Here is a 27,323-nt window from a genome sequence, read left to right as displayed (position 1 = left end):
TTCGCAGAAATCCACCTTACCATCTCTGTGTACACTTCAGTCACTGTAGTTTCTGCTTGTTGTGAAATAAAGCTTTTAACTGTTGTGAACTCTCTCTTGTGCCTTTTAGTGGCCATGAGAAATTTATGTGTCACCAAATAATGTTGTTTTAAAGGCCAGTGGGAAGTATGCTAACTACCAAAGTAATTTTTCCACAAGGCATGTGAAGTTTACTCAGGGCCAAATTGGGAACACTTATCCACATAAGCAACTTATCATTTGGTGTCCCCCAATCATCCCTTTCACCTTCTTGCAGTGGAAACTAGCAGCATCAATTTTCACTACTAATTGTGATATGCACTGAATAAACATCTTGCACTCAGGTGCCCCCCTCAGCTTGGTACCACAAGTGGCCCCTACTAATTTTGACATGTCTTATGTAGAAATCTTAATGTTGTTGCTGCTCTGGTGCCCCTTTCAGCATGCCACCCCAGTTTGCGGCTTGTCTTGCTTGGGCCTTAAACCAGCCCTCCAGTATACTTAAAAAAAATTAATATTTCTGTTTGTGGAATGTGGGAAGTGTATTTACCATCAACACAATTGTTTTACTACACTCATTGGAACAGGTCTTATCACCTCTAGATATGTCTATCATCTTGTGGGAATATGCTGTATCAGTTGTACAAAAACTGGTACAACAATCAGTTTCAATTTGCTGTGAGATCACAACTGCTGTCGTTAGTGAAGTTGGAACACATTGCTTCATTTCTGCTTATCTATTACTGTGACTTACTATGCATTGAGATAATAGTATGAACAAACAGAAATACTGAATTTTCAAATCTGGGGCATAGCAAGTGGGCTTCAACAGATATTTAGTGTCATTAAGGGACTTTTGAAGACTGTGTAATGGCAACCTACAGCAGCTCATAAAATGGTATTGGAAAGCTCTTATTTACCACCATAGTTTTTTGGTAAAAATCAGAAAAATAAAATTATCAAAAATTAAAAATAGTCACAATTCTAGTACAATAAAAATAGCTTCCTTGAATCATTGCAAAAAATATGCTCACTTGCCCCATGCATGTCCGAAGGAACACTGCATTGTAATTCAGAATAACAAAGACACCGCAATATCATATTTACACACCGATACAGGGCAAGTGACTTTCAAATAAAATGTCTCCCCTGTCTGGGAATATTAATAACAGATGTACGAGTACAGGTTGTAGACACATGGTTGATGACATCCGGAAGTTTGGCTCTGGGCAGAGCCAAATTTCATGCTTGGGTAGCCAAATGGGAAGGTGACAGCTCGCAGTAAGTAGGAAATCCGGGTTCAAGTCCCAGTCCTGAGGATATTTTCTTTGTCATCATTCCATCACACAGCTGACGGTAGCCCATATTCACAACTACAAATACATTTCACATACAGGTGTACTACTACACACCCAAAACCAAGCAAGTCTCTATGAAATGGAAACATGCTGATCCCCCAGTATGAAAAAACTTCAGAGTGATTGAATCTGCCTGAAAGTGCTTGTGATAGTGTTCTGGGACATGCATGCTGTGTTATCATTGGATTTTACTGAACACAAGACCGCTGTGAATGCTGCAGTGTACATTCAAACTTTGGTTAAGTTGTGTCATGCCCTTCATGACAAATGCCACAACATTAATGATGATGGTGTCAAATTTCTTCATGGCAATGCTCGTCCCCAAGCTGCTATTCTCGTTCATGAGAAAAACATTAAATTTGGGTGGGAGGTGTTCCAGCATCCACCATAGAGTCTTGACATTGCATTGTTGAACGTATGTCTGTTTGGTCCCATGAAGAAATTCCTGGCTGACCAACACTTTGCAACACATACGTAAGTGAAATCACATCTGCAGATGGCTAAACTCCAACCAAATGGACTCCTACGAACAGAGCATATTGGAACTGTTACCACAATGGGAGAAATGTGTTGAGAATGTTGGTGACTATGTAGAACAGTACATAAAAGATGTAAGTTCATTTGTGTCTTTTTGGTAATAAAATTATCTTCCCTTGTACTAACGCTCTCTAGTTTTCTTCCTATCATAAAGAAGTACATCTCTAATCATGTATGTACTTGCCAATGGTGTGTACATGTACAAACTTACTATCCAATCACGTCTTCTTGGTGCTTCACCTATCTTGTCAGGCAGTGTACTTTATGAACAACAAGGATCCCAGAACTGGTCACTGGGGCATACCAGTTTTTACCATAGGTGGATCAGAGATGTGCTTCTTAATAAGCTAGCCTCTTTGTGTTCAATTTGTGCTAGTAAGCATGATTGTAAGAGATTCCTCAAATACCATAAGTTTTGTCATAAGGCACATAATGGTGACTAACCTTTCTTTGAAGCCATTCTGTGTTTCTAGTAACCTTTTTCTTCACAACAACATTTTTTTAATCTCTAGCACTTTAATGATTGGTCAGTAGTTTTCAATGTTGTCACTATTGCCCGTTTAGTGAAATGGATTACTAAATCACCATAATTAAGCAGAACTAGAACTATGACAAATTGTTATGACAATCTGAACTGATACGCAGGTATCAGGCAATAGCAGTCCACTGGTTCTGCCAAGCAATCTTACCATGTTTTCTGGTAACCTTATCGAGTATGGTGGCTGTTGCCTCCTCTGACCCATGTCTACCTGTATTAACAAAGACTGCATCTTCACCTTTATGTTTCTGAAATAACAATACATGGCATTGTTATGGCCAACTTCTTTCAGTTTGCATTATAACTCACATTAATCTACCTTAGGATCTGATTAAGTGTGACATTTCACCAACCCAATTCCTTGCATGATGTTCAGCTTTTAAGATATACCATAAAGAGAGAACCAACCATGACAGAAACATTCCATATGGGATGAACATGAGGTACATGGAATATCCTCAGACTCCAAGAAGAAGATAACAATATCAGTTCCAAAAAATGCAGGTTCTGGTATGTGTGGATACTACTAAACCATCAGTTTAACAGGCCATAGTGGTAGAAAAAACTAACACACATTATTTACAGAAGAATGGAAGAACACGAGCAAACTGACCCTGTGCAAAATTAATTTGGAATCTGAAAGGCAATACTAGTCTATGACTTATCTTAGAAGATAGGTTGAAAAAAGGCAAATCTATATGTACTACTTGTATATTTCAAGAAAGCTTTTGACCATCTAAACTAGAATACACTTTTTAAAATTCTGAAGATAGCAAGGATAAAATGCAAGGAACAAAACATTATCTACAACTGTTACAGAAACCAGATCATAAAGACTGGAGGGCATGGAAAGGAAGTATGGGTTTAGAAGGGAGTGATACAGCATTGTAGCCTAGCCCCCATGTCATGCAATTTGTGCAATGAGCAAGAGAGAAACTTAATGAGAAATCTGGAAAGGGAATTAAAATTTAGAAAGAGAAATAAAAAACACCGTGGTTTATCAGTAGGATTGTAATTCTGTCAGTGATGGCAAAGGACTTGGAATATGAGTTGAAAGTAATAGATAGTGTCTTCAAACGAGGTTATAAGATGAATATCAACAAAAGTGAAATAATGCTAATGGAGTGTAGTTGAATTAAGTCAGGCGATGCTGAGGAAATTAGATTAGGAAATCAGACACTGAGAGTAGTAGATGGATTTTTTTCTATTTGGGTACCAAAATAATGGAAAATATCAGAAGTGGAAAGGATAAAAAATGAGGACTGGCGATAGCAAGTGAAGTGTTTAAAAAAAAGAAATATTTTAACGCTTAATATAAAGTAAGTGTTAGGAAATATTTAGTAAAAGTGTTTGATGTTTCTGAAAAAGAGAACTATTTTAACACCTAATATAAATATAAATATGAATATAAGTTAAATTGAACAATGGAAACTCCACGTAGGAATACCAACAACATAGGAAAAGATAGATTGCTATTTACCATATAGAAGACTCCAGCCCGAGACACTTGAGTTGGTGGCCATGTGTGCGTAAGGTGTGCTTGCTTGTGTGTGTGTGTGTGTGTGTGTGTGTGTGTGTGTGTGTGTGTGTGTGTGTGTGTGTGTGTGTGTGTTTTTACTGATGAAGGCTGTGGATGAAAGTTACGTGTGAATGTCTTCATGTGAGTATCTTTAAATGTGCCTGCAACTGGACGTGTCTTCTTTACGGTAAGTAGGAATCTATCTTTTCCTACAATATAAGTTAAATGATTGTCTGATGTAGCCTTGTGCGGAAGTGAAACACAGAAAATGAACAATTCAGGCAAGAAGTCAACAGAAGCTTTTGAAGTGTGGTGCTACAGAAGAATGCTAAAGATACAATGGGAAGATTGTTTAATTAATGAAGAGAGACTGAATCACACAGAGAGAAAAGAGTCTTCCAGGAACACTCAGTTTGATAAGTGAGGGAATGGTGTGGGTAAGAATTATAAAGAGACCACTAGGCTCAACTACAGTAGCCAGGTTTTAGTGGACGTAGGCTGCAACATCTATCAGAGGTAGAGATGCTGCAGAGGATGAACTAATGTGGGAGGCTGTATCAAACCAATATCTGGCCTCTGAAGCCCACAACAGCAGCAATTCACCATGTATTATGTCACTATCACAGAGGGTAACTCACACCAGCTGACAAGCTTATGAATATTATGGAAGTTACAATGGCCATTGTTTTAGAGAATGAAGAAATTTTAGCAGCTGCGTATGTTTTTTCTCTGGTTGTCATTTAAGACTCCTCACATTAAATGGGGGTATATAATAAACAGGAAACAACACCATAATGTTTTTGCAAAATTACACTGCCAGAAAAAAATGCAACTCCCACAAGGATGAGGTCATTTTATTAACAAGTGATGTGATCAATATTCCATCATTGTAGAAATATATGATAACAAATTCAGACCAAATGAAACACACATCTCACAGTAAAAGGTGCCCAAACAGGCACATCAACACACAGTTATCACCCTCTGGTGGCAACACAGTTGTGTGTTCTCACATGCAAACGATCGTAAAGCTGCTGAATGGAATCCTGTGATAGACTGTCCCCAGAATCTTGTGCCTGAGAAAGATTGCCCCTAGCACCTTATGCCTTTTGTTGCAATTCAGCAATGGTTCTTGCAGGCCACCTGGAGAATGAATAAGTTCCCACTTCATCATGATCCATACATGTTCAACTGGTGAGAGATCTAGTGATCTTGCTATCCGGGACAACTGCTTTACACCACGAAGAGCACATTGCATCAGTGCAGCCGTATATGGAAGTGCACTGTCCTCCTGAAAAAGCACATCACCTTCCTGTCAAAGGAAAGGTAGTAGCAATGTAGAGGGCACTGGTTACTTTACCCTGTAGAAATGCCAGGTGTGACCATGTGACCACGAGTTGTAACTGATGCCCCCCCCCCCCCCCCCTCCCCAGTGAAGCGTGGGTTGGGACCTGTGTATTGTGGGTGAATGCACTCTGGAATAGGCAGCTCACCAGGTCTACAGCATATATGTTTATTTATTTCTTTATTTATTTATTTACATTTTCTTTGTGTGGAGCCATCATAATGATGGCTTTTGCAAACGTCAGACTTAATACTATGGTTATATTTATACTTATAAAATACACTATATTCTGTAGTTGTTGCTTCTTATGTCTATTTTTTACATTTATCACATTACAACTGATATGCTAATGCGTCATGTTACAATCACCATCTTAAAATTCATTGAAAGAATATAAACATTTTTCTATTAGAAAAGATTTTAATTTTGTTTTAAAAACATTTCCCGTGTATGTTCTTAGAGAGTTTGGTAGCTTGTTATACCAAATCAAACCACTGATATACGGACTTCTATCAGTCATTTTTAATGTTGTTCTGTTACGGAAATAGTTACACTTTCTTCTAGTGTTGTGATCGTGTACATCACTGCCCTTGATAGCTTCTGTTCGTTGACTTATAAAAAATACAACTACTTTGAAGATGTACAGAGAATATATTGTCAAATATTCGTGCTGCACAAACACTTCACGACATGAATCTCTATATCCCACCCCATGTATAAGTCTTATTGCTCTTTTATGTAGTAGTAGTATTCTTTTTAAATGAAAATCAGCTGCACAGCCCCATAGTTCAATTCTGTAATTGAGAAAGGGGTAGAGTGTTCCATAATATACTAATTTCAGTGCTTGGTTAGGAACTATCTTTGCGAGTTGGCTGAGGAGATATATGGCACTACTGACTTTTCCGCATAATAAATTCATGTGGTATGTCCACTGCAAATTTTCATCAACATATACACCCAGGAATGTACAGTTACCATTTTCTGTTGCAGAGATATTACACCCACTATTCATATTGTTGTGATGTGAACTGACTGTTTTAAATGTCAGTAGTTGAGATTTGGTGACATTCACCTTGAGTCCCTGATCATTGAAGTATTTTGTTACTTCTGTTACACCACTAGTAGCAAGAGATTCTAGCTCTTTAGATTCGCTCCCATAGAATAAGATAGCTTACAATATGGGAGTTAATGGGTTGTGCAATGTTGTTAATGTATATAAGGAAGAGAAAAGGTCCAAGGATTGAGCCCTGTGGTACACCTCGTAATACAGGTTCACTGGTGGACTGGGAGTTCATGATTTTATTATCTAGTTTGTATGACAATTTAGTGCTTTGCTTACGATTTAACAGGTATGTGATTAGAAGATTCATGGCTTGATTCCCAATACTATAAGATTTTAGCTTTTTAAGAAGTACCCTATGGTTTACAGTATCAAATGCTCTTGTCAGGCCCAAAAATATACCTGCCGTCTGCATCTTCTGGTCCAACAGACAGTAAACTTCGTGGATGAATTGTGTAACTGCTGTGGTTGTACTTTGCTCTTTTTGTGAAGCCATGCTGTGAATCTACAAGGAGTTTATGTTTTGTGAAAAAGCTGAGAAAGGATATTGCTTTTGAATATCTTACTAAAAGTGGGAATTAATGATATTGGTCTATAGTTGGAGACTTCTTCCTTATTTCCCTTTTTATACACTGGTTTCACTACACTCATTTTTAGAACTGTTGGATACATGTTTTCTCTAATGCTGCAATTAATCAGGTGAGTAAGAGGTTTAGAAATTTCTTTTAAGCATGCTATAGTAATAGCATTGGATATGCCATCCCATCCAGATGAAATTTTTTTCTTTAGCATGTATATTGCCCTGCAAACCTCTTGCTCATTCACTTCCACAAATTCAGATTCAGTACACTGGGTGAGATGACACCGGGTCTCTATCTGTGAATCTGTAATATGTGTTGATTGTTCACCATAAATGTAGTAGTTATTAAGAATATTACATATAGTATCTGGGTTTTTTATAATGTTTCCATCATGTCTTACGCTGATTGGTTCCATGTTCATCTTGGGACCTTTTTGGTATTTGTCTATCAGCTTCCAAGATGCTTTGCTTATGTTGTCAGAGTGTTCTATTGTTTTGCTGTTAATCTGCTTCCTTAGATTGACAATTTCAGTTTTAAACGTTTGCTTGGCCCTATTGTATTTTTCCTTGAAAACCTGCATAATAGTAGCTTTATAAAGCTGGTTTAGATCATGTACTTACTGCCTGAGCCTAATCAGATTTGTTGGGAGTTTTAGTCTAGGTACATCTTACACCTTACACCTTAGTGTAGGTACACCTTACACTTGCATACGGACAGCACCCTCTCTCATCAATGAAGACAATCGAGCCATTCCACTCTCCAGTCAACTTCTTTGTGACACCAGAGTAGCCATGATTGTTGGTTTCCTGGTGTCCGTGGTAGCCTTGCCAGAGGCACATGTGATTTTAATACTGCTGGAAGCCAGACAATTCCCAATGGTCCCTGATGACACAGCTGTTGCATTGTGTGCTCAGATTTCATCCCTGGATGATGTTCAATAGGCCACTGCTGCTTGCACAATGTGTCAGTCTCGGTGTGCATTGTACAATGTGGACATCCAGAACCTGGTCGGCAGGCCACTGTTAAAAGCAGCAACACACCACCAATAGATAGTGACTGACATGTGCAGCAGTACTTTCCTATGTCCCTCCAGCTTCCTGCACATCCACAATGCAACCCTGTTTAAATGGCTGAAGCGGTTCAACAGGAGTATGTATTTGCCACTGGAGCACAGTTGTACCCTAGAATGAATGTTGCAGACATTCACCTCTAAACTCAGCACAGTTACTGCCTGCAGAGTCAAACAGAGGGTGCACAGACAGGCCTCGTCAGTGCCGTCCGATCACCAATGATCGTGAAAAACTTATCACTAACACTACAACCCCTCAGTATGCACATACTTATGCTGGTGCCATTGAACGCAGTCCTTGAAGATGTTGCATTATTGTTCCTGCAATGTATATGTATTTGGTCACAAACCTGCTTTCGGCTTTTTAAATCACTGTCCCTGACAACAATGGCCTAAGAAGCTGAAACCTGGTTCATGACCAAGTATAACTCTTTAGAACATTTGCAAGTGTTTCCTATTTATTATTGTGTCATGTTCTGCCAAGCAGTGAGTGAGTGAGTGAGTGAGTGAGTGGAAGAGAGGGAATGAGTGAGTGAGTGAGTGAATGAATGAATGTGGGTACAGGTAATCATGTACTTAACTGACCCTTCCTTGCTCTCCTACACCAGTTCTCACACATTGACTTAGCTTAGTATTCTTGACATCCGACTTACCTCGTGCTGCCACTGTGGGTTCACTATTACAGAAGCACTGGAGCCATTGTTTGTGGTAGTCGGGTCAACATTGCCAGCAGGAGTCAGTGCTCCACAAGAGCCACAGATGGAGCACTCCTTGCAATGCCAGCGTCCACTCGGCACACGCCGTAGCCCCACACAGTAAATGTGATACCTGCAGTCACCGTAATATCTTAATTTGGCAAACACTATAAAGGTAACTGAAACTATTCTCTAAAATTATTACAGGCAGTAGAGAACATCAAAACAAACATATTTTGATAAGAAGCATATGGTCTCCAAAATCTAATTGTAATGTTAGAGAATATTTTGTTAGTGATGCTGACGTAAGCTGTTGTGCCCGTGTCATTGACTGGGAATGTGTGTTGATATTCAAAACTATTCTGTGTAGGGCAGATGTACCTGAGAATGTTAGACAAAGGATGCACTGGCAGCATGATGGGGTGTCAGCCCATTTGAGATTTACTGTGTTGAATCATTTGAGAGTCACCTGCAGGAATCGACGGATCGGCTGGAGTGGTTCTGTGACCTGGCCACCCAGGTCCATGACTTCACCTGTCTGTATTTCTTCCTTGTTGTCATACGAAGCAGCTGGCATACGAAACTGTTGTAATAATGTAATAAGACTCGGAACTAGATTCGTGTCACTGCTGGTACAATTGAGAATGCACACTGAGGATGTACTGCGTGCTTTCAAGCAGTTCCTGTGAATGCCATTGCTGAAATTAGCATGCTAAGCTACGTTCTCTGAAACTTGTCCCTAGCATCAGCAATTGGCATCAGGGGCGATATACACACAACAAAAAAAGTTTTGCATCACCTCAGTTCCCAGAACTCCTGAAGATAGACATTGACTGTGGATATTGTATCACAGACACAGTCCCTTTGACTGTTCAGAGATGTCACTAAATCTGCCCAAAGATATAAACAACCATGCACGAGCAGTGTCTATTAGATGGAGGCGGTCTGACAGCCGATCAGTTCCAGTCATCCCACCAGGAAGGAGGTACAGGGCTTATGTTGCCTGTAGTTCAACAATGCCTAGACGGTCAATATCATGGTTCAATCACATCTGCATTGTTACCTTGTGCCAGGAAGGGCTCTCAACAATGGAAGCGTCCAAGTGTCTCAGAATGAACCAAAGCAATGTTGTTCGGACATGGAGGAGATACAGAGAGACACGAACTGTCCACAACATACCTCGCTCAGGCCGCCCGAGGGCTGCTACTGCAGTGGGTGGCCACTACCTATGGATTATGGCTTGGAGGAACCTGACAGCAACGCCACCATATTGAATAATGCTTTTCGTGCAACCACAGGACGTCGTCTTATGACTCATACTGTGCGCAATAGGCTGCATGATACGCAACTTCACTTCCGACGTCCATGGCAAGGTCCATCTTTGCAACCACGACACCATGCAGGGCGGTACAGATGGGCCCAACAACATGCCGAATGGACCGCTCAGGATTGGCATCATGTTCTCTTCACCAATGAGTGTCACATATGCCTTCAACCAGACAATTGTCAGAGATGTGTTTGGAGGCAACCTGACCAGGCTGAACGCCTTAGACACACTGCCTAGCGAGTGAAGCAAGGTGGAGGTTCCCTGATGTTTTGGGGTGGCATTATGGGGGGCCAAAGTACGCCGCTGGTGGTCATGGACGGTGCCATAAAGACTGTAAGATACATGAATGCCAGCCTCCTACCAACAGTGCAAGCATATTGGCAGCATATTGGCGAGGCACTGATCTTCATGGATGACAATTTCTGCCCCCATCATGCGCATCTTGTGAATGACTTCCTTCAGGATAACGACATTACTCGACTAGAGTGGCCAGCATGTTCTTCAGACATGAAACCTATCGAACATGCCTGGGATAGATTGAAGAAGGCTGTTTACGGATGACATGACCCACCAACCATGCAGAGGGGTCTATGCCGAATCGCCGTTGAGGAATGGGACAGTCTGAATCAACAGTACCTTGATGAACTTGTGGACAGTATGCCACGACGAATACAGGCATGCATCAATGAAAGAGGACCTGCTACTGGGTATTAGAGGTACTGGTGTGTACAGCAATCTGGACCACCACCTCTGAAGGTCTCACTGTATGGTGGTACGAGATGCAATGTGTGGTTTTCATGAGCAATAAAAAGGGCGGAAATGATGTTTATGTTGATCTTTATTCCAATTTTCTGTACAGGTTCCGGACCTCTCGGAACCGAGGTGATGCAAAACTTTTTTTGATGTGTGTACTTTTGTTTTCATGTTTTCTACTTCCTGTATTAATTTGAACAAACAGTTTCAGAACACCATGTATATCTACATCTAGGTGAAATTATTATTTAATGAAGTACAAATTTCAAATTTATACAGATATGTGAATGTGTGGTGTCTGTTCTTCCAGATGTGTGCAAAAAAAAAAAAAAAAAAAAACCACAACACAGAATCCGCAACTGTGAAACATTTATGTAAAGTGAAGGTGGCAGGGGGAGAAAGAAAAGGCATGAGAAGGAAGAGTTGATGCCAGCTGCATTGGGACTTTATGTGGAATCGGGGGTGCCTCGATGGGCAATGAATCTGCCGCCTTTAGCGCAGACACACAATTACGTTCGACTTCCTAACGGAATCTCAAAGGAGCTAACATGGAGAACATGGAAGGGGACTGTAAACAGGTGGTGGTAGGTGGGAGTGTGGGTCAGCCAGGGTGTGTGCCGAGACTGTCCAAGCAACTGCAATAAACACTGTTTCTGGATGGTGCAGTGGTTAACACAACTGCCCAGTAAGCAGGAGATTCCAGGTTCAAATCCACGTCTGGCACACATTTTCACTCCTTACCACTGATTCTGCATAAAGTCCCGATGCAGCTGACATCAGTAGTTCCTTCCCCTTCCTTTCCTTTCTGCCCTCTCCACCTTCAATTTACACAAAAAATATTCAGATATGTTGCAAGGAGAGAAATACAAAGATAGTTTCTATATTTCATCACCAACTTATTTTGAATGTGCACAGGAAAGCAAGGAATGGCACCTGAAATGTAGGTGTACATTAGTAATGCGAGCTGCATTAGTTTATTGCCTGTTCTGTATCTTGTACTTGTAACATCTTGTCATGATGTGAAATGTGTCTGTAGATTTGCAAATATGATACAATTTCTCTGTGAAAACATGGCTACATGCTAGTCATTTACAAATCTGGATTTTTAAATCTTAATCTGCAACAAAATTTGATAAGTGCAAACAAACCACTTGCACATTACTTACTCAGAAATTCATCTAGGCAATAGAAGGGTGAGTCAAGTTTCAATTTGTTTTTAAAACTCCTGTGATCTACCAGCACTTTTAATCTGCAGGATAGGTTATCAAATGTTTTTATTACTGATTGCTTTGCTCCTTTCTGTGGAAGAGTTAGGCTAAGTTTTAGACAGTGGAGGCTGTTTCTGTTTGTGATCTTCATAAATTCTACTATTACTTTCCAAATTGTGCCTAATTCTTTACAAATAGTGTAAATGTATTTTGAGGCTGTCATTAGCGTGCCTTATTCTGTTAAATAGTTGCCTATGTGAAGTTCATAGATGAACACCACATTTATATGCAATGAATATTTTGTGTCTATCTGTGGAATTGCATCATAAAATTATTCCATGTGACATCAAAGAATGGAAGTGTGTAACGTAGGTAAAAATAAGTCACACTTCATCATAAACCTATGAATGAGTATCAGTTGTCATAGGGTTTGCACGTCATAAGGGAACCATCAGCAGCATTCTTTAATCAAGGAAGGCAATCAGTTGATGATGATTTCTGTGGTGTCACCGCCAGACACCACACTTGCTAGGTGGTAGCCTTTAAATCGGCTGCGGTCTGTTAGTATACGTCGGACCCGCATGTCGCCACTATCAGTGATTGCAGACCGAGCGCCGCTACACGGCAGGTCTAGAGAGACTTCCTAGCACTCGCCCCAGTTGTACAAGCGACTTTGCTAGCGATGGTTCACTGACAAAATACGCTCTCATTTGCCGAGACGATAGTTTAGCATAGCCTTCAGCTATGTCATTTGCTACGACCTAGCAAGGTGCCATTATCAGTTACTATTGATATTGATTCATGTACCGTCAAGACCGATGTTCTTCATTAACGGATTAAAGTTAAGTATTCCACCAGCTACATCCGTTTTTCTAAATTCTAATTTCCTTGTCCTGTTCCAGACCTCAGGCCAGCCTGAGTGAGCTAAAACGCGTGCCTTTCGGCCTCCTTCTAGTAACACGCTGTTGGCTCTCCTGCCAACCAGAACAATTTGAGCGGCACAGAGACAGCCAAGAAAGTCATGAAGGAAACTGTGAAATGTACTGAGAGCACAATTTATCTACAACTGAAGGAAAAAAGGTTACAACACTCCACTAAAAAAAAATGAAGGTTCTGTACATGCTACATGAGCATCAATTAATGCATAATAGGTGTCCAAAAACAATCTCCAATTTCTGCCATTCAGAAGCAACTTCAGACTAGTGCAAGCAACAAACTTTGAGTGAGAGAGAGAGGAAGAAAAAAGCAGGGGCAGAGGCAGAGGCAGAAGCCAGAGGCTGAGGCAGAGGCAAAGGCAGAGAGAGTGAGTGAGAGAGATAGATAGATAGATAGACAGATAGAGAGAGAGAGAGAGAGAGAGAGAGAGAGAGAGAGAGAGAGAGAGTCTGCAGTACAGTGATGACAATTACACTGAGGAGACAGAAGTCTTGCAATGCACATATACACATGGCATTAGTATCACCTACAACAAGGTATAAAAGTGCAGTGCACTGGTAGAGTTGTCATTTGTACTCAGATGATTCATGTGAATCGTACTCAATGAGATTATGGCCAAGCAGCAGGAATTAAAAGACTTTGAACATGGAATGGTAGTTGGAGCCAGATGTATGGGACATTCCAGTTGTTAGGGAATTCTATATTCCGAGGTCCACTGTGTCAAAAGTGTGTCGAGAATATCAAATTTCAGGCATTACTTCTCAACACGGACAAAGCAATGGCCAACAGCCTTCACTTAACAATTAAGAATAGTGGGACCTGCGATGAGTTCTCAGAGCTACAGACAAGCAACACTGTGTGAAATAATGACAGAAATGAAAGTTAGACATATGATGACTCCATTAAGACAGTGCAGTGAAATTTGGCATAGAGCTATGGCAGCAGACAACTAATGCAAATGCCTTTGGTAACAGCACATCATTGTTTGTAGCACCTCTCCTTGACTTGTGACCATATTGGTTGGAGCCTAGACAATTGGAAAACTGTGACTTGGTGACAGCAGATGGTAGGGTTCGAGTGTGACACAGACACCATGAAGCCACTGACCCAAATTGTCAAAAATGCACTGTGCAAACTGGTAGTGGCTCCCTAATGGTGTGAGCTGTATTTACACGGAATGGACTGGATTGTTCACTGGAAATGGTTATGTTTGGCTAACTGGAGACCATTGGCAGCCATTTGTGGACTTCCATGTTCCCAAATGATGGAATTTTTATGGATGACAATGCACCATGTCACCAGGCCACAATTGTCTGTGATTGGTTTGAAGAACATTCAGGACACTTCAAGTGATCTGGCCACCCAGATCACTTGACACAAATTCCTTCAAACATTTATGGGACATAACTGAAAGGTCAGTTTGTGCACAAAATCCTGCACTGGCAACACTTTTGCAATTATGGATTGCTATTTCTGCAGGGGACTTCCGATGACTCGCTGAGTTTATGCCACACCGAGTTGTTACACTATACAGGGCATAAGGAGATCTGACACAATATCAGGAAGTATCCCATGGCTTCTCTCACTTCAGTGTATGAGGCGTGTTTTTTAAGTGTTGTGTACATAGTTCCGCGTAGTCAGCGTGTACACAACTTTCCCACAAGAGCGCGCCCCACTAAGCACAACAGTGCAGGCGCAGCGCTCGTCCGTCTCCGCACTACGAGATGGCGCTGCCATAGAGACGGACCAAATTCTGCTTCCGCCGATCTGTGTATTAACATGTAACGCAGCCAATGAGATTGCTGCTTACGTAAAACCTTTTCTCCTAGCGGATCACACTCGCGCAGTGATACATGAACGCGCGAGGTATTATAACGAGTGGACAGACCTCCGATTAGTCAGTCTGCATTTGTCTGCACCAGTTCGCATTAGTCTGTGCCAGTCTGTACGAGTTCTACATTTGTCTGTACCAGTCTATAGTCAAGTTTCAGTCTGCACCTAATAAGATTACCATATTCCTCTACATAACCATGGAGATAAATGTATAGACACTTTTGTCGAGTATCAGAGATATATGTGAGAATAAGATTAACATACCAATACCAAGGGAACTTCAGATTGTCAATTGTAAATAGCATCCAGAACCAAGTTAAGTAATTTTTATGCTTGTTATTATTTTAATAAATGTGTGTGAAAATTAATCAAGTTCTGTTTAAAGCTGGTCACCGTCAATCGGCTACTCTAAGCGTGGAAGTGGCATTTCTATCATCTGACCTAATGTCAGAAGATAAACACGCCACAATAAGACCACAAGACATATTGCTGACACTCGCCTACTTCGTTAGAGCGCCAAGTCAAATAATCTGATGGTGTGTGTACTGAAGGTCTTACAATATGCACACCACATTAAGTAAGGTCTGGTTTGTTGCAGACATTAGTAGTTCGCATGCATACTGCAACGAGTGTGTGTGTCGTGTACCGGCATGCCTCAGGAACAACTGTGCTCAGTTTCAGCTCTGTAGCTAACCTGTATGGTTCTGTTCTGTGCATTCAGAATGTTTAAGACTATCAACTCACCCGATGTGTGTGAGGTTCACTCAGTGATACAGTTCTTGTCAGCGAGGAATCTGTCTGATGCGGAAATTCATCAACAGATTTGCGAAGTGTACATTGATACTGTTATGAGTGAAAGCAAAGTGCGTAAGTGGGTACGAGAATTCAAAGATGGCCATGACAATGTCCTTGATGAGGACTGCTCCGGTCACCCTTCTCTGATTACAGACAATTTGATGGCTTTAGTTGAAGCGAGGATTTGTGAGAACAGGCGCTTCACAATAACAGGTCTCTCAAATGAATTTCCTGACATGTCAAGATCAGTGCTTTACAACACTGTTTCTGAACACCTAAAGTTTAGGAAACTGTGCTCCTGCTGAGTCCCAAAACTACTAACAGAGGACCACAAAAACCAAAGATTTGAGTGTGTGATGAAATTCTTGACTCATTATCACGAAGAAGGTGACGTCTTCTTGAGTCAGATTGTAACTGGAGATGAAACATGGGTTTTGCATATCACGCCTGAATCAAACCAACAGAGCACGGAATGAAGACACACACACTCGCCTGTAAAGGTGAAGGCCAATCAGACTCTGTCACATCGCAAAATCATGGCATTGGTGTTTTGGGATAGGCATAGTGTTTTGTTGGTCGACTTCATGCAATGAGGAAACACTATCAATGAAGAAGCATACTGCCAAACCCTCAGAAAGCTTGCAGAACAATTCAAAACAAAAGACATGGCATGCTGACAAAGGGAATTGTCCTTCTCCATGACAATGCAAGACCTCACACTGCAGGTCAGACTGACAATTTATTGGACAGTTTTGGCTGGGAAGTTTTATACCACCCACCCTTCAGTCCTGATCTTGCGTCGAGTGATTACCATCTGTTCCTCCACCTCAAACAACACCTCAGTGGCAACCCTTACAATGATGATGACGGTGTGAAAATGGCAGTGAACTCTTTGTTATCGGAGCAGGCGGCAAGTTTTTATGAATAGGGCATTTTAAAATTGGTTGAGAGGTATGATACGTTTTCAACAAACTTGGCAACTATGTCAAAAAATAGTACTTTCTGAAAATAAATTTACTTTTTTGAAATAACCTTTCATTGTGTACTTACGTCCAAATGGACCTTTCTTAAAAAACACGCTTTGTATAATTTTAAAATGGGAACAACTTTTTTATTCACATCACCAAACCAGTCTCAGATACAAAAATCCATCTTCAATTGGCAGTTGCAGACTTACTTTGTTGAGGCCTCTTTTTGTGCTCACTTAGTGTGGAGATACCAAGGCATCGTGGCATATATTGTTGAGAAATGCAAAATATAGAGTGACTATGTAGTGGTTTATATTCCTGAGTGACAAAATATATGACAACTGCAGCAGAAACATACACCACGGTGCTGCAACAATAAGCACTCATAAAATGAGCCAATAAAATTTTTTTTTGTCTGAAACTGGTTATAATGACTTCTGAATGAAAGTCTTAACATTACTTGTGTGTCATTGTTGTTTTTAAGTTATAATCTTTGTAAAAGAGAGGAGCCAGATACATAAGTATGTATTCAACAATTTGTTAGAACACATAACTGTCTCACTGGTCATATAATGGAGTTTTATAGACAGCTAAGGAGCTCCTTCCATAGTGCTGAACAGTGTCTCCACAGGGGTTCTTATCTCCTCCTCCTTATTCATTCCATTTTGGGCATCTGAAAACCACATTCATTCAGAATAGCTTCATTTCTTCTGGTCTTCTTCATTCTCATACTTCACAACTTTCTTCACTCTTCTGTCCTTGATGTTTTTGTTCTGGTTCTATTTCTGTCCTGGTCCATTTTAAGGATATGTCTGAAGAACATGGTTCTACTTCTCCTGATGGTGTCTGGGATCTTCTGTACCTGGATATACAGTTCTTGGTGCACTTGTCTCTACACTGACCATCTTGTGTTCTTTGAGATCCCAGTATCCTGCTGAGATCCTTCTTTCCATACATTTTAGCCTCCTAAGTTATAACATATTTCGACGGTTTACATTTTGTGTTCTGTATAATGTGATTGGGTGGATCACTGTCTGGTAATGACTTGATTTTGCATTGATTAAAAGATTCTTGTTGTAAATGTTTATAGTGAGTTCACATGCTAAAATCATTTTGTTTATTAATGCTCCAATGGCTTCTTTTCTGTGAGGCCAGTTTATACCCATTATCATACATATTTAAATCTCTCTATAACTTCTGAATGTGCCCTCTTTTTAATGTCATCCTTCTAATAGCTATCTTGGTATTTGACATATATGGGTTATCTTCTCAACAGAGATCTTTAAACCTGCTTTAGCCTCTTGTCACTAAGGGCTCTTATATTATTGTCAAAAGCATCACTTGATTTATATTGCCACTATAATATTACAATATTTTAACTTTAAGAGATTTCATTTGTATTGTGCTTAAATAGAAGATGCATATTTACCTTCCACATACTGGATACTGCTATTCTAGCAGCCTACTGAATACAGGTTATATAATGAACTCTGTAATGGGACCCATAGAACATGATGCATATACTGTAATGGAGATCTGTGATTGGACCTAAGGAATAATTACATGCAACATAATTGATGTTTCAAGCTACACTGAAGAGCCAAAGAAAGTGGTACACCTGCCTAATATCATGTACGGACCTTGTGAGCATGCCGAAGTGTCACAGCGTGATGTGGCATGGGCTCAACTAATGTCTGAACTAGTGCTGGAGGGTACTGACACCATGAATCCTGCAGGGAGTTCCATAAATCTGTAAGAGTACGAGGGGGTGGAGATCACTTCTGAACAATGCATAGCAAGGCATCCCAGATATGCTCAATAATGTTCATGTCTGGGGAGGTTGGTGGCCAGCAGAAGTGTTTAAATGCAGAAAAGTGTTCCTAGAGCCACTCTGTAGCAATTCTGGATGTGCGGGGTGTCACATTGTCCTGTTGGATTTGTCTAAGTCTGTCGGAATGCACAAAGGACACGAATGGATGCAGATGATCAGACAGGATGCTTATGTACGTGTCACCTGTCAGAGTCCTATCCAGACGTATCAGTGGTCCTATATCACTCCAACTGCACACACTATGCATCATTACAGAGCCCCCCCCCCCCCCCCCCCAAAAAAAAAAAGACTTGAACAGTCCCCTGCTGACATCGAGGGTCTATGGATTCATGCCGTTGTCTCCATACCTGTACACATCCATCCACTTGATAAAATTTGAAACAAGATGCCTCCAACCAGCCAACATGTATCAAGTCACCAACAGTCCAATATAAGTGTTGACAAGCCCAGTCGAGGTGTAAAGCTTTGTGTCGTGCAGTTAAGGGTACATGAACAGACCTTCGGCTCCAAAAGCCCATATCAATGGTGTTTCATTGAATGGTTTGCATGCTGACACTTGTTGATGACCCAACACTGAAATCAGCAGCAATTTGCAAATGGTTTGCACTTTTGTCACGTCAAACAATGCTCTTCAGTCGTTGTTGGTCCTGTTCTTGCAGGATATTTTTCTGGCCACAGCAATGTTGGAGATTTGATGTTTTCCGAATTTCTGATATTCACAGTACACTCGCGAAATGGTCATACCAAAAAATTCCCACTTCATCGCTACCTCAGAGGTGCTGTGTCCCATCGCTCGTGCGCCGACTGTAACACCACATTCAAACTCACTTAAATCTTGATAACCTGCCATTGTAGCAGCAGTAACTGATCTAACAACTGCACCAGACACTTGTCGTCTTGCATAGGTGTAGCCGACCACAGCATTGTATTCTGCCTGTTTGCATATCTCGTATTTCAATACACATGTCTATACCAGTTTCTTTGGCACTTCAGTGTGTGATCCTCAGTCAAAAAGATAATTGATGTAATGGAAGCATATAGGACAGGATGTCCCATCATGCCTGCAACTGCCCACTAAGCAAGTGCACACAGTAGGCACCAGATGGCGACATTACACAGCTTTTGTACCTTGTTCCAGCATGCGCACAAAGATTCTCTCACTGGTATAACAAATCATTTAAATGAGTTAAACACTTCAAGAGAATGATCTTCTAACTACTGACATTTGTAAATTTTATTTAAATGTCTTTCATTGTGACATATACATTCAGAAATGTGTTTCATCATTTATTGACAAAAAATTGTTCACTTTCATCAGAGTTTTCATAGAAAGATTCAGAACATGCATAACCCAGAAAATGAACTGAAATTATTTAGCACTCTGCTTTCTTTAAGTAGCACCACATACTGCACCTTTGGAAATGCACTTACAAGGAACCCCTTGAGTGTGAGGTCCCAAGTTCAATCTTTAGTAAGGTTCATTTGAAACTCTTGTGTTAACACTTATGACAGGAAAAATGTCAGCTGCTATTGACCCAATGTGTGCAACAGGAGGGCAACAGAAAATGAGTGTCTGGGAGATGCAGAGATCAACCTTCTATGAGATGTACATTTTACACTTCACAAAATGGACATTGTCGAGATTCGAGAAATGTTCAAAACAAACCATTAACTTGCACCATGAACATCTAATGGAAAATGTTGCACCACTGTGATCACAAAGATTCACACCATCAAGATCAAAGGTGAATTCCTTGGGAGTTACAGACCACGCAGGACATTCAATTAGGTATCCACTCTTCACGAACGCATATGGAATCATATTGGTGTAACGAAATGGTGAGAATTAATGGAATGTGATGGCATGCAACCAAATGCAAAACAGTCTGTCATGGAGTTTATCATGAAACTGGTTATCGTTTAAGGCTGCAGATAGTTCAATAATATGTCTCACAGGCACAGAAAAAACAAACATCCAGAGGCTGAATTTGTTCAGTAGTTCCAGGTGGTATGAATTGCAATGTCACACACTTTTCAAGATGGATAGTTTGCCCGAAAGGCGTATGATTTTTATACGCATACCAGGAATTAAGTAAGGTTATTACATCCAACTATTAGCCAAAAGCAGTGATCATACCATAGTAGTAGTTCTCTTATGTCCATTTTCCCACTCTTGCTTGCTGTGACATAAATATTCCCTATTGTCCTTGCAAGATCATACACAAGAGAAAGAATCGTAGGGGCAGAGCACCTCCAACTTCTCACAGTACAATAAATAACTTTCCAGATAATTTACCATCCAGATTAACAGTCAGCATAATTGCATATCAACACATTAAGGCATTGATGTTAGCTGATCTTGATACAACTCTCCTTGTACCTCTAGTTTCCAGGGTTCCTTTCATATGAATTTCCTCTTCAAATCCTGACTGGTCTGAGTTGAAAATAAATTCGTTATTGAATGATGGGACAAGTTTGTTTATCTCCTCCATAAATTCTTGGGCTAATCCTGCAGCTGTGCATTGCCAAGTTGATGCTTTGTTTGAAATTTCATTATCTTATGCCTTCCAATTCTGTAACACTGTTTGAAATTATGCAACAATCCACTGTTCCCTTGAAATCATTGTAGTCTAAGTTGTGTGCAGTTTGATGTGCATGTAGTAAGTCACTATCATGCACACTCTGTAAATTGTATTGAGCATCCTTGAAATGCACAAACACCAATTTTTGTGCCCTTTTTATTTATTTATTTATTTATTTTGCATTACTCAGTCATACTGCTGCAAACTTATTTCAAATCTGTTCATAACTGATTTTTTTACTATGCTGTGGGTGATCTTCCACATATATAAGTATGTCTAGTATCAGACATTTGGGCAACTATTGTTCTTTACTATGATGCACTGGAGATGGGATCTGTGGCTCCCTGTCTGATAAGGATGATGAACTACATGGCTTGACAACTGTTTCAATATCACTTACACTTCTTAAGAATATACTGTCATCATTATAAGCCCCATGTCCGCACAGTTGAGGTTATACAAGACCATACATTCCATTGGCTTATCTTGCAGAAACACTAGTATTTCACCTTCCACTTTACTCTCACTCTGGAAATTTCTTGGGTTCCTTTCTGATGAAATGTGAACTTTGGCAACTGTTGTTGTAGATATAATGCAATGTTTGGATATGAGGAGGATATGGGGACCAGTTTTAGATAATGGAGAATGGAGGAGGAGGAAAAACAAGGAAATATACCTTCTGATGTGACAACCAAGATGAGCAAAAGATAAAGAGCAAAAGAATACAATGGGTGGGACATGTAGCCCATATGCCAGGTGGATGGCAGGCGAAGATGGCACTAGTGGGGAAACCAAACACCAAACGCCCCACTGGACAACCAAGGCAGCATTGGATGGACAACCTGGCCAAGGACCGAGCAGCCCTGGAAATTGAAGACACCTGGAGGAACCGGGCACAAAACAGGAAGGATTGGAGGCAGTTTGTGGAAGCAGCGCGTAGTCTGCAGGGCCTGTGATTGCTGAATATCTATCTGTATAATGACATAAGTGTACAAGAGTTTCTCTGAGAACACAGAAATACAACTGATATGCACTCTGTGGATCAGCAGCTGATATGCACTCTGTGGGTCGGCAGCTGTTTTCTTTGATGATTTTTGTTTTATGGGAATTAGGCCATAGTCTGAGGCACATGTAAGTGCCTAATATGTTGTCTTCTAACGCTGGAGACATTATAGGAGGCTATAAAAACTCAAACAGCAGTTTCAGGCTTAAAAAAAGGTTCAGTGAGATATCTTGGGTCCTAACTTCATGAGCCAACACTGATGTGCATCCTGTGTCTCACAGAAACAGAGGGATTGACAAAAAATATTTCATCAGTTGTGAATAAAAAGAAATGTCATGTTCCACATGTACTAAAATGTTGATATTCTTTGTCAGCGTGAATTTTTCTATGATACATCTGTTACAAACGTATTTGCCAAGCTATAATCAGCTCAGTAGTTGGTATCATAAAGTACTAAAGTTACTGTCAACAAAAATCCAGAGAAAAAAGGAACACCTGCAGAACACGTTCACTCAGTGTCTCTTCTTAGTTGTGGTTACAAACTCTTGCAAAGAAGGATCTTACAACAAATGCATGACAAAATTAGTTCTGTGGTACCATCTGAACAAGCTGGATTTAGACCTAGTAGCAGCTGCTGTGAGCAAGTGCTCTCCTTGACTACTCACACAGAATCTGGCTACTGAAGAAACTCAAGACCAGGGTAGTTTCCATTGACATGTCAGCAACTTATGGCATGGTGTGTTGTGAGGGTCTAATATTGAAATTTCTGAGAACAATACTTCATACAACTCTGAGTAACCTCTTACAACATTTTAAGCAACTGACACCTTAAAGTACACCATGGCAAAATGAAGAGCAGATGGCATGTACTCAATGACGGTTTGTATCAAGGCTTTGGGGTTATTCAATCTCCATGCTGCAAATCTGTCAAACTTGATCTGCCACAAATTCCAATGTGCTGATCTCCTTGAAATTTCATATCAAAGTGATGATCTCTCTGATCGTGAAGAACACCTAATAAATAGCCTCGCTACACTTAATCAATATTTTAAGACATGGTGATGTAAACCTGAAGTTCCTAAAACAGAAGCATGTCTTTTCTACCCCCTTAATCATGCAGCATCAGCAAAGATCAGGCCACAGTTTGGCCCTCTTGCCATTGTAAAATATAATGACAAGGCATTAGACAGATTACTGACATATCATAAACAGCTCTCCAACACAGTTAAGAAGCCTGGTGATAAAGCTGGCAGGTAATACAGGCAGAGCAAATACATCAGTCATCTACTGAGCATCCCTTGTGTTGGCATAATCTGTAGCAGAATATTACACCACAGTGCTCACATGAAGAAACTTGACGTGCATATTAATGTAGTTATGGGAACCATTAATGGCACAGTCAGACTACATCCACATGCTGGCTACAATTACTAACAAACATCTGTCCAACTCATCTTCATTGAAAGGTGGCTCTCTACAAGCCCTACCAAGTTTCCAAAAAATACAAACTTTTCACAAAGCTTTATTCTTGCAGACTAGGAAATTACCCAAATCCACAACACTAGCATATGGAGAAGGAATTCAAATGCTCTGCACTGGGTTCAACCAGGATGCTGAATGGAAACTTCAGTAGCAAGCTATGAAAAACTAGAACCACAAACTTATTGACAATCCAAGTGTTAAAGGTCCAGGTTTTCATCATCCTAGGGAGATGTCGGTACAGTTTATGTGAAAATACAACATTCACAAGCAGGGGTTTTGCACTGAAGGTACATGTGACTATGGTGATATTCAGATATTTCCCTGGTGGTACCAAGAGTGTACATGAAGTATCCAAAGATGAGCTCCACTGAATCAAGTTTTCTGACATTTGTGTGTAATCTAAGGTGTTGAATGTTTATATGGTGTCAATAGTTGTACATGTCTACTTTTTGATTAAATATGTATAACAATTTTGTTATTGTAAATGATGCAAATGATAATAATAAACTGCCTGTGTGAGAGCCATTTGTCAACTGCAACCTTTAGTATAGCTTTGAAATACCAGGAAGCAGTAAAGAAATGAGAAATTTCCAAAAATTGTGTGGGTTCAGCACAACAAGACATAGGTTCACACAGTGTAACACTACTTCAGTCATATTCCATGGATTCTGAAGAATAGGTGTAGTGACAAGTATTACTCCAGGCAAGTGAGGCATATCCTTATGTCTTGTTACCGACAAATGATACTCGCAATGAACATAATTTATGTAGTAAGAGAATAATAATGTAAAATATTACTTCTAATATAAATATTCAGATATTGTGGGTTGCTGAGAGCCATACTGAGATGTGACATGCATCTTCAGCACGGACAGTAGTCACAATGAGTTAGTGGGACAAAATACCTACTTGGACTTGGTGTAAGCATTCTGCGTAATACCTTCCTGCCCTAGAGATGTACAGACTTGCCATAAATTCTATTCAATGATGCTGAAATGTTTGAGAATGAGGATGGACTTGTCATTTGAGATATTAACACAACATACGAGTTGTTGGTCCATATGAAGGTCTTAACAACTGGTATATAAAGTTCATCCCTGCAATATGGTGCAAAAGAAAGATTTAGTATTTGAACTTGAAGCAGTAATCACAGCTTTGGTAATGGAGTCCAGGAGGCCAATGTGGGAAGGACATGGTCAAATTACTGTTACACTTATTTAACAGCAGCCCCACATTTGAAGGAACAGCTACACCGCTCAGGACTGTGTGATGTGGAAATAAGTCAGAGATCTACAGTTTTATGTGCAATATAATGAAATGACTTCATGCAAGTCCTGTTTAATGCAATAGAAACAGTTGTGTAACAGAAAGTTCTTTAATTCAATCATTAACTTCATCAAGTTACTCACAAAACATTCAACATGCTCTTTCAGGTTGCTAAATGTATGTGTATCCATGTATCTAGCTCCCTTCTGTCCTAATTTTGACCATTTTAAACCTTTTTAAATATTGTTTCTGTCTTAGTATTGCTTAATTTTGCACTATCTTTTGAGAAAAGAGGAATATTGGTACAACAAAGGACATTAATGAATAAATAAAAAGTGAAGTAATTGTCAAAATACCAATGTTTCTGTGGAGGTCTCTGTGACATGTTCTAGAATGAACAGAGGTATAATTCTTATAATAAGATTCTGTGTTCTATCAATCCTAGCTCTTTAAGTTCATTTAATATTTAAATATCTTAAATATTATGATTAATACTTATGAAAAATGACTTTATTTGCACAAATGAAAGTGCAAGACAGCCATGTAGAGGTATTACTAGGCTGCTATTCACACCCCAAGTTCCTTCTTCTCTAATAACAAAGAAATGTTGGAGAACATTTTGCAGGCAAAGATAGAAAATACTTTTCTAGAAACACAAATTTGTTAACTTCACACCACATAAAATATGTTTTTTCTTCTAAAAGGAAAATTAATGTATGTTTCCTATTTTAGTCAATCTTCTTTCTTATCTTGGCTGAAAGCTTTTGGGTTTTATTATGTGTAATCAGAATGAATTGGCAACCTGTGAAGGACAAAATAATTAACATTCAAACCACATTTTGGTAAGAAAATCTTGTTACACACAGAAGATTAAAAAAGCAGCTTGATGGACGGATGAGCATCACAGAACAGCAAATCACATATTTGTTGTGCAATAGAAAGAAACATTAATGTTGTAAGCACGAGAAGTACACAGGGGCTCAGATTTTCACAATTAAAATAATAAACTTATAAAGTGATAAAGTTGATTGAAGAGATTATATTTAATCACTCAAACTGAATATTTGGAAAGTTACAATATGATAAATGATAATGCACAATAAAATCAGAAGTTCACTATTTCAGATTCGCACACAGTCAAAGAGGAAAATGAAAAGTTATACAACAGATAAAAATACTTTCACTTATCACAACATTGACATTTTTCTTATCTTTTTCTTTTTCCCCTCACTTTTCTTTAATGGTCATAGATAAAAGTATTGGTCCAGAAAGCTTAATATTCTTACATGCTTATCCAGTGGTCAACAGCCCTGTACACCATAGTTATGCATTCTTTCTATTGCTGTTCCTCCCAATTGACTACACTCATAGCTTTCACATCCTTAATTATGTCACCTTCCCACTGTTCTTGGTCTGCCCAGGGATATTCTGTTGTAATTTGGGCAATGAAAACTTGCTTAGGAAGTCAAGTCTCTGGCATGCAGATTATGTGACCTGCTCACTGGAACTCTCTCTCTTCTGATACTGTGAAACAGTGGGCTAGTTCATAATCTGACAAATTTCACTATTATTTCTTGCATTTCAAATATCTCTGCCATCAATGGGGCCCAAAATTCTCCTCATCATATGTTACAAGTTTTTACATCTCCTTTTTAGATAGTGTACAGCTTTCTGAACTGTGGAGGACAATGGGGCATATAACGGTATTGTGTACCTCCTTTTTTGCCAAATGTGATACTGCTTTACACATGAATGTATTTTTCAGAACATCTAGACATCTGGAGCCAGCAGAAATCCTTTCATTTACATCAATGGGTACTTCAAAAAAACAACTGTACCAATTTCCCAGGTACTTGAACTGACTGGCAGACTTGAATCTGTCATTGTAAATTTTAAAGACCTCTTGTGCATACTTAGTTCTGCCTACCTGCATACATTCTGCAGCTTAATAATGAGCACATCAAGCAACTGCCAATGAGAATACATATTTCCTAGGTTTGGGTTCTGCAAACTGTGTCCAGTCGACAATCAAAAAATTCATTCAACATCCCCTGTTCAGAATGATTACCCACTGTTTACCCCAAGAACTGATGACAATAAAAGCAATAAAAGACATAAAAGGATGCAGAATTTTGGCATTGTGACTAATTTTTAAGTATCCAGAAATAAAATACAAAGTAAAAATGGGAGGCAGTTGAAGTAGAACTTCTTCTATTTCACACACTTTAGGTATGTTTATGATTCAGTTTACCTATCTCTTGACATCTTTCACACTAATCTGAGTGCACAAAATTTGTAATATGGCGAAGTTGCTACATTTACTACCAGGGAACCATTTTCAATCTCTACAGGCCAGTCTCACTTCGGCACAAAAGTGTTCACTGCACATAAGAAGACAATTAGAATGACAATTGCAGTTCATACACATAAATCTTGCAGGCATGTGTTGAAACGATTGGGAATACTAACCACAATTGCACAGTAAATTTATCTACTCGTGAACTTTGTTGTCAGTAATCCATTTTGTTAACTGTGTTAAACTGAATGAAAACTTAAGTCTTTACAGTGTAATATCTCACACCTACCTCAGCTGTGACTTAACACAATCCATTTAGTTTC

General features: G+C 39.7%; 1 protein-coding gene across 3 annotated transcripts in view; it reads right to left on the bottom strand.

Annotated features, from left to right (window-relative positions):
- Positions 1 to 27,323, bottom strand: part of LOC126425277 (microtubule-associated protein futsch) — a 233,482-nt gene that overhangs the window by 38,383 nt on the left and 167,776 nt on the right. For all 3 annotated transcript variants that reach the window (XM_050088249.1, XM_050088250.1, XM_050088251.1), the window contains exon 14: positions 8,679 to 8,853. In XM_050088249.1, the coding sequence (XP_049944206.1) occupies positions 8,679 to 8,853 (175 nt within the window). The remainder of the gene's footprint in view (positions 1 to 8,678; positions 8,854 to 27,323) is intronic.

This window comes from Schistocerca serialis, chromosome 10 (assembly GCF_023864345.2).
Source record: "Schistocerca serialis cubense isolate TAMUIC-IGC-003099 chromosome 10, iqSchSeri2.2, whole genome shotgun sequence".
Taxonomy (NCBI): domain Eukaryota; kingdom Metazoa; phylum Arthropoda; class Insecta; order Orthoptera; family Acrididae; genus Schistocerca; species Schistocerca serialis.
This window is presented reverse-complemented; position numbering and strand designations above follow the sequence as displayed.